The following is a 12,423-nucleotide window of genomic DNA, read 5'->3' as shown; positions in this document are numbered from 1 at the left end:
ATTGTAACCAAATATCCAAACAGTGATCTAGTGAAAACAAAAATCTGAAATTGATTGATTTCTTGATTTATCAAGCTGACTTCCTTGTCTCAAAGCAGCTGTCCAATCAAAACGGTGTTGGAATTATCAGTTGACCACACATACCATCATGAAGCCTATTGTATAAAATAATTCTAGAATGTAGGCTACATACAACGCATCATCCAAACGGCATGATTGCCTATGCCTACACCTACTGTAAGTGGCTAAAGGAAAATGTTCTATTTTTTAAATACTAAAACACCAAATTAGGCCTACCTTATTATACATTAGGCCATCATCACTGTCAATGATAATGAATCATTCTTCACGTTGCACAGGTGAAACGTACATGCTGCATGCATGCCAACCATTTGATCCCAATCCGTTTCATGGGAATATGCATTTCGATTTTCTTGAATGATGTAAGTAAGGGTGGCTAACCGGCCTAACTAATCACATTTTAGAACAGACGGAGTAAACACAGCCACATGATAATTAAAAAAAATACATTTCAGCACAATCATCCTAAATTATCATAAGAAATGACATGGTGTTTTTGGTATGACATTCTCACAATCAATTCGTGCACATGTGTACATAATGCATTTCAGAAAATTTCGTGCGTTTTTGTGCCTTTTTGGCTGGCTTAATTCGTGAGAAAAGACACGAATTTATGTGCTTCTTAATTCGTGCGAAAAGACACACATTTAACCAGTAGGCTACACACAAGCCATTGCAACAACCAGATAGACGCGATAGTTTATATTTCATTTTTGTTCTTCTTAATGACTAATTCAGCGTTATGAATATACAGAAATGCTGTCTTTGTTTAACCATGTTTTAAAATGTGTCGTTGTATGCCTATATGTACTGTTTTAGACTTGCTGAACATAATTTGAGAAAATACGCACATTTACGTGCGACTTAATTCGTGGGAAATATAGTTTTATTAATGCCAATGCTGTTTTCTGTGCTTGATTTCGCTTAATACTTTGGATAACGGAGCGCGTTCCAGCTCGTCAACACAATCGGCTGCAGGGGAGGTTACTTTCTGTGTTGTTCAGTTTATATAAGAATATCAAATTAAATGAATATAAGAAACGCTTTTGCAGGCAGTTTGAATGTATATTCTTATTCTGTGCGGAATCTGTGTAATTTGACCTACAACACAAATGCGCATCATGACTTCAACAAAGATGGCAAGTTGGAACGTACCCGATCCTCCCATGCGATCATTCTCTTTCCCGATAAGTGAAGTATGCAAATAAACCATGTGGTTGTAATCGCTATTATGTAATGTTATGGAGATTGATTTATTGCTTTTTACGACATTTCTCAAACCACTATGCATTTTCACTGATCTGTAAAGGTTTTCAATCAAAATCTTAGCTATAGGCCTACTCAACCGTTTCTGCTAGCAAGCTAGCGAGCTAGGCTACAGTCTATGGAGTTTCGTGGTGGGCGCAGGGTTTTGTTCTGGGCAACATCTACACACCTGATTAAACTAGTTTGAGTGGTTAATTACGTTAATCCACATGTGTCAAACTACCATGGGAGGTCTGAGTGTCTGCAGGTTTTTGCTCCACCCTTGATTGATAAATGAATGCTGATTGTCTGAAAGCCTTGTTATGTCAGACCATATGACAAAACATTTATTTTTACTGCTCTAATTACATTGGTAATGAGGCACCTCGGGGGTTTGTGGTATATGGCCAATACACCACGGTTAAGGGCTGTGTCCAGGCACTCTTCATTGCGTCATGCATAAGAACAGCCCTTAGCCATGGTACATTGCCAATATACCACACCTCCTCGGGCCTTATTGCTTAAATATACATGCTCACCTCTGCCAATTGAAAACAGTTGTCCACTTGTCTGTCCCATTTCCTTAATATGTTCTATTTCGCAGTGGCAATCAACACCCATACCCCCACACTACAACCCTCCTCCTGTTGCTGCCTAAGAACTGTCTGATATAGTTGCCCCCCAGGAGACCAGCTTCGCCCCCATCCTCAACCAGGTTGAACCCCTGATATCCCCCACCACCCAGGAGACCAGCTTCACCCCCATCCCCAACCAGGTTGAACCCCCAATAACCCCACCACCCAGGAGACCAGCTACACCCTCATCCTCAACCAGGTTGAACCCCCGATATCCCCCACCACCCAGGAGACCAGCTTCACCCCCACCAAACCAAAGAAGACGGGGAGAAAGTCCTGCCACCCTCAAAAAATCCTCCAACTCGCTGAGCATGACACCGTCAATCCCATCAAACCCTATCCAACTCCGACCAAGGAAGAGGAAATATGACTACATGCAAAAAGGTAAATTAGTATCTAACTTATATTGTTTATTCATAAATGTTAATGATGTAAATAACTTAAATTATGCTTTTAATAAATGTATAAAACAATTCTAGTGATTGATGGTCCCCTACTTTTCAGAAGGCAGGCATACTATACACACTTAGAAAGAAGGGTTCCAAAAGGGTTCTTCGGCTGTCCCCAAAGGAAAACCCTTTTTGGTTCTAGGTAGAACTCTATTGGATTTTACATGGAACCAAAAGGGTTCTACCCGGAACCAAAAAGGGTTCTCCTATGGTGACAGCCAAATAACCATTTCTAAGAGTGTAGTCTAAGGCTAGGCATAGATGTAAAATGAATAATGCAATTGACTGTCCTGCTAACTTTATTCATAGTGCAACACCAATTGTAGTTAACTTGCAGTGCATAGACCATATGTATTGAGGATATACTGTACACTCAACACCAAATGTATTGAGGATATACTGTACACTCAACACCATATGTATTGAGGATATACTGTACACTCAACACCAAATATATTGAGGATATACTGTACACTCAACACCATATGTATTGAGAATATACTGTACACTCAACACCATATGTATTGAGGATATACTGTACACTCAACACCATATGTATTGAGGATATACTGTACACTCAACACCAAATATATTGAGGATATACTGTACACTCAACACCAAATGTATTGAGGATATACTGTACACTCAACACCAAATGTATTGGGGATATACTGTACACTCAACACCATATGTATTGAGGATATACTGTACACTCAACACCAAATATATTGAGGATATACTGTACACTCAACACCATATGTATTGAGGATATACTGTACACTCAACACCATATGTATTGAGGATATACTGTACACTCAACACCATATGTATTGAGGATATACTGTACACTCAACACCAAATGTATTGAGGATATACTGTACACTCAACACCAAATGTATTGAGGATATACTTCACACTCAACACCAAATGTATTGAGGATATACTGTACACTCAACACCATATGTATTTGGACAGTGAAGTTAAAATGCACAACTTTGACTCTAAACTCCAGCATTTTGGATTTGAAATCCTGTTTCATATGAGGCGATAGTACAGGTCACCTTTTCACAGTTTAGAAATGAAATCACTTTATGTATATAGTCCCCCTAATTTGAAGAAGCCATAAGTATTTGGACAAATTCACTTAAAGTGTATTAAAGTTATAGTAAATGAAACCTTTTATTTAAAATACTACATTCTGGAGTATAGATCCAAATTTCACATTTCAGCTTCACTCTCAAAATACATATGGTTTTGGCTGTACCGTGGTATTGGATGTTACAGTGCCTTGCTAAAGTAGTCAGACTTTGGAAATGCCTTTGACAGTGATTACAGCTGTGAGTCTTCTTGGGTAAGTCTTTTAGAGCGTAACACACCAGGTGTTACGCTCATCGAAATGATCGGACCAAGGTGCAGTGTGGTAGGCGTACATTTTGTCTTTATTTAAATGAACACCTAAAAACAACAAAAGGAAACCGAATGTAACGTTCGGTAGACTACACAAAGCTGTACAAAAACAACATCCCGCAAAACTAGGGTGGCAAAACAGGCTGCCTAAGTATGATTCCCAATCAGAGACAACGATAGACAGCTGTCCCTGATTGAGAACCATACCCGGCCAAACCTAGAAATAAAGAACATAGTTTCCCACCCGAGTCACACCCTGTGTTGGTCTTTCAGTCAAAGCACCCCATACAGAAGCAATCAGTTGATATAATAATGAACAAACATTAAAAAATCAGGCTATATGAATCAGACAGTAGTAGGTCAGATGGTTGAAAATCAGATTCATATCGTGATTTGAAATGCTTATGTTTACAGTAGGCAAAAATAATATTGTGGTCTTTGTTTTTGTTGTTAGTGACACTCTCCAGTCTCCACTGCCGTGGTTCTGAACTTGCCACGACAATCCCTGCATTTCTCCCGCACTAGCTAACAGTAGCTGTCCGTGGTCCTGAAATAAAACGCTGGCGCACTATTAAAAAAAGGCGCACAGGTTAACATACACAGTTCTTCATTTTACCTGGGCCTTTTCCAATATATTAAAGCTGCTACATTCTGTTTTATAACAAATGAATGTAAATCTGAGACTTACAGGTCACTTGTTTGCTTCTGTCTTTCTACTGGAATAATGTTAGTTCAATGGATAAAGGTACTGGATCATTTCTTTCCAAATCCACCCTATTCCCTTGAAATTGCACTACTTTTGACGAGAGGCCTAGGCACATAGTACAATCAGCATACATTAGAAATGAGCAGTGGATTGGGCTGATAAACTTTAGTACTTAGTGAATGTCTCAGTAATGAGAAAATAAGCATCAAAAGTTCTGAGAATGTTGCATTTTGGCCGACTGACCTTGAACTTCACAATTCATGTCCAAGTTAATTATAGGCCTATAGGCTAGGCGCAGCTAGGCTATATATTATAATACGTAGGACTACGTGTATATCAACATACCTTACACATATATGGATTATACAGTGCCTTGCGAAAGTATTCGGCCCCCTTGAACTTTGCGACCTTTTGCCACATTTCAGGCTTCAAACATAAAGATATAAAACTTTATTTTTTTGTGAAGAATCAACAACAAGTGGGACACAATCATGAAGTGGAACGACATTTATTGGATATTTCAAACTTTTTTAACAAATCAAAAACTGAAAAATTGAGCGTGCAAAATTATTCAGCCCCCTTAAGTTAATACTTTGTAGCGCCACCTTTTGCTGCGATTACAGCTGTAAGTCGCTTCGGGTATGTCTCTGAGTTTTGCACATCGAGAGACTGACATTTTTTCCCATTCCTCCTTGCAAAACAGCTTGACAAGGATAACCTTTTTTTGTTATTCATTAACTAAACTAATAAGCACAGCACATTACAGTTTAACAATGTTTAAATCGGAAATCACCAGGTGAAACAATATATCGTTCTCCCTTCCAATGGTTCTGTAAAAAGCAGAGGGATGGGGCTGGAGAAATGTTTATTTTTTTATTTAACCTTTTTTATTTAACCTTTATTTAACCAGGTAAGCTAGTTGAGAACAAGTTCTCATTTGCAACTGCGACCTGGCTAAGATAAAGCGTAGCAATTCCACACATACAACAACACACATGGAATAAACAAAACATACAGTCAATAATAGAGTAGAACAAAAGAAAACAAAAAGTCTATATACAGTGAGTGCAAATGAGGTAAGTTAAGGAAATAAATAGGCCATGGTGGCGAAGTAATTACAATATAGCAATTAAACACTGTTAAACACTGTCCAGTGTTTAATTGCTATATTGTAATTACTTCGCCACCATGGCCTATTTATTTCCTTAACTTACCTCATTTGCACTCACTGTATATAGACTTTTTGTTTAGATCGGCAGAAGATGAATGTGCAAGTAGAGATACTGGGGTGCAAAGGAGAAAGATAAATAAATAAATACAGTATGGGGATGAGGTAGGTAGATAGATGGGCTGTTTACAGATGGGCTATGTACAGGTGCTGCTCTGACAGCTGGTGCTTAAAGCTAGTGAGGGAGATGTGAGTCTCCAGCTTCAGAGATTTTTACAGTTCATTCCAGTCATGGGCAGCAGAGAACTGGAAGGAAAGACGACCAAAGGAGGAATTGGCTTTGGGGGTGACCAGTGAGATATACCTGCTGGAGCGCGTGCTACGAGTGGGTGCTGCTATGGTGACCAGTGAGCTGAGATAAGGCGGGGCTTTACCTAGCAGAGACTTGTAGATAACCTGTAGCCAGTGGGTTTGGCGACGAGTATGAAGCGAGGGCCAACCAACGAGAGCGTAAAGGTCGCAATGGTGGGTAGTGTATGGGGCTTTGGTGACAAAACGGATGGCACTGTGATAGACTGCATCCAGTTTGTTGAGTAGAGTGTTGGAGGCTATTTTGTAGATGACATCACTGAAGTCGAGGATCGGTAGGATGGTCAGTTTTACGAGGGTATGTTTGGCAGCATGAGTGAAGGATGCTTTGTTGCGATATAGGAAGCCGATTCTAGATTTAATTTTAGATTGGAGATGCTTAATGTGAGTCTGGAAGGAGAGTTTACAGTCTAACCAGACACCCAGGTATTTGTAGTTGTCCACGTATTCTAAATCAGAGCCGTCCAGAGTAGTGATGCTGGACGGGCGAGCAGGTGCGGGCAGTGATCGATTGAATAGCATGCATTTAGTTTTACTTGCGTTTAAGAGCAGTTGGAGGCCACGGAAGGAGAGTTGTATGGCATTGAACCTCGTCTGGAGGTTAGTTAACACAGTGTCCAAAGAGGGGCCAGAAGTATACAGAATGGTGTCGTCTGCATAGAGGTGGATGAGAGAATCAACAGCAGCAAGAGCAACATCATTGATGTATACAGAAAAGAGAGTCGGCCTGAGAATTGAACCCTGTGGCACACCCATAGAGACTGCCAGAGGTCCGGACAACAGGCCCTCCAATTTGACACACTGAACTCTATCAGAGAAGTAGTTGGTAAACCAGGCGAGGCAATCATTTGAGAAACCAAGGCTGTCGAGTCTACCAATAAGAATGTTGTGATTGACAGAGTCGAAAGCCTTGGCCAGGTCGATGAATACGGCTGCACAGTAATGTCTCTTATCGATGGTGGTTATGATGTCGTTTAGGACCTTGAGCGTGGCTGAGGTGCACCCATGACCAGCTCTGAAATCAGATTGCATAGCGGAGAAGGTACGGTGGGATTCGAAATGGTCGGTAATCTGTTTGTTAACTTGGCTTTCGAAGACCTTAGAAAGACCGGGTAGGATAGATATAGGTCTATAGCAATATGGGTCTAGAGTGTCACCCCCTTTGAAGAGGGGGATGACCGCGGCTTCTTTCCAATCTTTGGGAATCTCAGACGATACGAAAGAGAGGTTGAACAGGCTAGTAATAGGGGTTGCAACAATTTTGGCAGATAATTTTAGAAAGAGAGGGTCCAGATTGTCTAGCCCGGCTGATTTGTATGGGTCCAGATTATGCAGCTCTTTCAGAACATCAGCTATCTGGATTTGGGTGAAGGAGAAATGGTGGGGTCTTTGGCGGGTTGCTGTGGAGGGTGCCGGGCAGTTGACTGGGGTAGGGGTAGCCAGGTGGAAAGCATGGCCAGCCGTAGAGAAATGCTTATTAAAATTCTCAATTATAGTGGATTTATCGGTGGTGACAGTGTTTCCTAGCCTCAGAGCAGTGGGCAGCTTGGAGGAGGTGCTCTTATTCTCCATCCTCCCAGAACTTTTTTGAGTTAGTACTACAGGATGCACATTTCTGTTTGAAAAAGCTAGCCTTAGCTTTTCTAACTGCCTGTGTATATTTGTTCCTAACTTCCCTGAAAAGTTGCATATCACGGGGGCTATTCAATGCTAATGCAGAACGCCACACAATGTTTTTGTGCTGGTCAAGGGTAGACAGGTCTGGAGTGAACCAAGGACTATTCCTAGTTCTACATTTTTTGAGTGGGGCATGCTTATTTAAGATGGTGAGGAAGGCACTTTTAAAGAATAGCCAGGCATCATCTACTGACGGGATGAGGTCAATGTCATTCCAGGATACCGCGGCCAGGTCAATTAGAAAGGCCTGCTCGCAGAAGTGTTTTAGGGAGCGTTTGACAGTGATGATGGGTGGTCGTTTGGTCGCAGACCCATTACGGATGCAGGCAATGAGGCAGTGAAAACAGCAGAGTTGTATTTGGAGGGCGAGTTAGTTAAGATGACATCTATGAGGGTGCCCGTGTTTACTGATTTAGGGTTGTACCTGGTAGGTTCATTGATCATTTGTGTGAGATTGAGGGCATCAAGCTTGGATTGTAGGATGGCCGGGGCATTAAGCATGTCCCAGTTTAGGTCACCTAGTAGCACGAGCTCAGCAGATAGATGGGGGGCAATTAATTCACATATGGTATCGAGGGCACAGCTGGGGGCAGAGGGAGGTCTATAGCAAGCGGCAACAGTGAGAGACTTGTTTCTGGAAAGGTGAATTTTTAGAAGTAGAAGCTCAAATTGTTTGGGTACAGACTTGGATAGTAATACAGAACTCTGCAGGCTCTCTTTGCAGTAGATTGCAACACCGCCCCCTTTGGCAGTTCTATCTTGTCTGAAAATGTTATAGTTAGCAATGGAGATTTCAGGGTTTTTGGTGGTTTTCCTAAGCCAGGATTCAGACACGGCTAAGACATCCGGGTTGGCAGAGTGTGCTAAAGCAGTGAGTATAACAAACTTCCAATGTATGCTTCCAATGTTAACATGCATGAAACCAAGGCTTTTACAGTACCAGAAGTCAACAAATGAGAGCACCTGGGGAGTGGGAGTGGAGCTAGGCACTGCAGGACCTGGATTAACCTCCACATCACCAGAGGAACAGAGGAGAAGTAGGATAAAGGTACGGCTAAAGGCTATACGAACTGGCCGTCTAGCACGTTCGGAACAGAGAGTAAAAGGAGCAGGTTTCTGGGCACAATAGCATAGATTCAAGGCATATTGTACAGACAAAGGTAAGGTAGGATGTGAGTACATTGGAGGTAAACCTAGGCATTGCGTAATGATGAGAGATATAGTCTCTAGAGATGTTTAAACCAGGTGATGTCATCGCATATGTAGGAGGTGGAACAACATGGTTGGTTAAGGCATATTGAGCAGGGCTAGAGGCTCTACAGTGAAATAAGACAGTAATCACTAATCAGGACAGTAATGGACGATGCATATTGAGATTAGAGAGAGGCATGTGTAGCCAAGTGAACATATGGGTCCAGTGAGTGGTCGGGCTGACTGGGGACACGGCAATTCAGACAGTTAGCAGGCCGATGCTAACAAGCTAGCAATTAGTAGACCGGGGCAAGCTAGCAGTTAGCAGACCGGGTTAGCAAGCAAGCAGTTAGCAGACCGGGGCAGGCAAGCTAGCAGTTAGCAGACCGGGGAAGGCAAGCTAGCAGTTAGCAGACCGGGGAAGGCAAGCTAGCAGTTAGCAGACCGGGGCAGGCAAGCTAGCAGTTAGCAGACCGGGGCAGGTAAGCTAGCAGTTAGCAGACCGGGGCAGGCAAGCTAGCAGTTGGCAGACCGGGGCAGGCAAGCTAGCAGTTGGCAGACCGGGGCAGGCAAGCTAGCAGTTGGCAGACCGGGGCAGGCAAGCAAGCAGTTGGCAGACCGGGGCAGGCAAGCAAGCAGTTAGCAGGGGCTAGCAGTTAGCAGACCGGGCAGGCAAGCTAGCAGTTAGCAGGGGCTAGCAAGTTAGTCTTTGGGGGACGTCGCGATGGGGGTATGTGATTTGTTATGTGGGGGGTGAGTGAGCCCCAACCTGGATAACCAGGGAATGTTTTGTCTGCATCCTACCCTTCCACCTGTCCGGCTTGATTGCGCCTTCCGGTGGAAAACACCCTCTAAGGGTTAGCTCTCAGGGTCATTGGAGTACGCAAGCCTGTCCACTATGTCAAGTTACATTTAGGATTATTTATTTGTTGTATTCATTTACCTGTATTAGCCCATTGCTGAACTTCCTTTGTCCAGTTATACAGAGACTCATCGCCTAAACCCAAATCACTCTTAAACTTTTCGAGAGTGTGGGTCTCCTCCTGGATTTTTGCTGTTGTCTGAGAATTATGACAAAAACAAAACAGAATAATTAATTGTTTTAAAATAAATTAAATGCATAGATATACTTCTAGAATAAATGTATTGATCCACACAATACACCTTCAAGTATCTTCTGGACAATACTCTGTGCATGTTGTTTTTCCTTCTGTTCCACCCCATGGCCTGGATGGTTAGCATGTCTGTTCTTGCTAGAAAAGCCAAATAGAACTCCTTATACCAGATAAGTATAGACATAGCTGAATAGAACAACCTTAAACAAATTGTTTACCTCCTTTGGACACTTGTTTGGAACAGATTGCAGCCCTCGACAAGAAGCTGCTCCCTTGTTCCACTTCCTTCCCCAGAGTTGTGCCAGCTCCTTCCTGATTCCGTCCTCCCCACTTAATCTACATTAAAAAAATATTGACTTAATATTGCAATTATGTGAATAACAAACATCTAAATGGGAAGCCTTGTAAAGGACTGAAGCTGGAAATTCTCTTTGACCAGCTTAATAAAGAAAAACTGACCTGGCATTTCAAACGATGTGCCTTTGCATGCATGACGGAAAGCAGTGGCTTCATGTCTAGAAGAGTGGCGAGCTCTGGACAATGACAAGCAACTTTGGTCAGGTATGGCCAACATTTGCAGATCACATCCGTACACATGAATTGTTTGTTCCTGCTGCCAGACAATTCCTTCTGCAAGAACAGTGGGTACGCAAATATCTCTCCACGCATCATGTTGAGGCTCCTTAGAAGTATTCCGTGGCGGCAGACGGCAACTTCGAGTCCCTCTTCATCAAGTTTGTTGTTTGTTTCCCTTGACGACTCTTTAGCTGCTGTCCACTGGGATGCTCCACATAACCCTTTTCCATAACCCTAGACAAGGAAGTAGAAGAGTATAGGTAGAAGAAAAAAAAATTGGGGGGGGGAAATGTTAACAGGACAGTGGTTAGGTTTTTAAAATCTGGCTGAGGGCGCAGAGCTACCCGCTGTGGTCGCTACAATGGAGATCAGAAGTTGGAAATTGACTGTCAAAAAGAAGCGCTTGTAAAGTGTGTTGCATTTCTGAACAGAGGGAGTGGTGTAACAACCCTGGACTTGAAGAGAGAGGATGACCATCTCTCCAAAATGATGTGTTTTTATTGGAATAGTGTATAACGAGTCTGCCTTTGAGGCCAGTCCTATTTCACAGATTAGAAGATACACAGGAAACGTACATGTTTAGTCTTTCTATGGACATAGTTCACAAAGTCAGACACATCCTCATCCTTGCAGATAAATACGCCATCAAAGAATCCTTTGTCATCAGCCCTTGAAAGGATGCGTGAAATACATTAAATATATGACATATGAAATATCAATCAACCTCAGTAACTGATTGTGGGACACTTGACAATGTTGATAATTCATTACATTACAAACTCAAAACGTTTAAGCTAAAAATGAACTCCACTGCATTTGAAAACGTTCACACTGGACAAAGAAAAGGCAAACCTTGTTTGGATTGTTTAAATGATATAAAGTACTGTATATCACAGACCAGGCTGGGCAGTCAAAGTACTGTATATCACATACAGGACTTTGACTGCCCAGCCTGGTCTATCACAGACCAGGCTGGGCAGTCAAAGTACTGTATATCACAGACCAGGCTGGGCAATCAAAGTACTGTATATCACAGACCAGGCTGGGCAGTCAAAGTACTGTATATCACAGACCAGGCTGGGCAGTCAAAGTCCTGTATATCACAGACCAGGCTGGGCAGTCAAAGTACTGTATATCACAGACCAGGCTGGGCAGTCAAAGTACTGTATATCGCAGACCAGGCTGGGCAGTCAAAGTACTGTATATCGCAGACCAGACTGGGCAGTCAAAGTACTGTATATCACAGACCAGGCTGGGCAGTCAAAGTCCTGTATATCACAGACCAGGCTGGGCAGTCAAAGTACTGTATATCACAGACCAGGCTGGGCAGTCAAAGTACTATATATCACAGACCAGGCTGGGCAGTCAAAGTACTGTATATCACAGACCAGGCTGGGCAGTCAAAGTCCTGTATATCACAGACCAGGCTGGGCAGTCAAAGTCCTGTATATCGCAGACCAGGCTGGGCAGTCAAAGTCCTGTATATCACAGACCAGGCTGGGCAGTCAAAGTCCTGTATATCACAGACCAGGCTGGGCAGTCAAAGTCCTGTATATCACAGACCAGGCTGGGCAGTCAAAGTCCTGTATATCGCAGACCAGGCTGGGCAGTCAAAGTCCTGTATATCGCAGACCAGGCTGGGCAGTCAAAGTCCTGTATATCACAGACCAGGCTGGGCAGTCAAAGTCCTGTATATCGCAGACCAGGCTGGGCAGTCAAAGTCCTGTATATCACAGACCAGGCTGGGCAGTCAAAGTCCTGTATATCACAGACCAGGCTGGGCAGTCAAAGTCCTGTATATCGC

General features: G+C 42.8%; 1 protein-coding gene across 1 annotated transcript; it reads right to left on the bottom strand.

Moving 5' to 3' along the window:
• Positions 1-4,215: 4,215 nt before the first annotated feature.
• LOC118938287 (uncharacterized) lies at positions 4,216-11,308 on the bottom strand (the record flags this gene model as incomplete). Its single annotated transcript, XM_090194353.1, has 6 exons — positions 4,216-4,364; positions 9,872-9,989; positions 10,093-10,181; positions 10,262-10,379; positions 10,503-10,853; positions 11,195-11,308. Coding segments are annotated over 6 exons (816 nt in total), but the record flags the coding sequence as incomplete, so codon positions are not given.
• Positions 11,309-12,423: the final 1,115 nt, after the last annotated feature.

The sequence above is a fragment of the Oncorhynchus mykiss genome, chromosome 13, assembly GCF_057628025.1.
Source record: "Oncorhynchus mykiss isolate SJ-2025 chromosome 13, ASM5762802v1, whole genome shotgun sequence".
Classification (NCBI taxonomy): Eukaryota; Metazoa; Chordata; class Actinopteri; order Salmoniformes; family Salmonidae; genus Oncorhynchus; species Oncorhynchus mykiss.
This window is presented reverse-complemented; position numbering and strand designations above follow the sequence as displayed.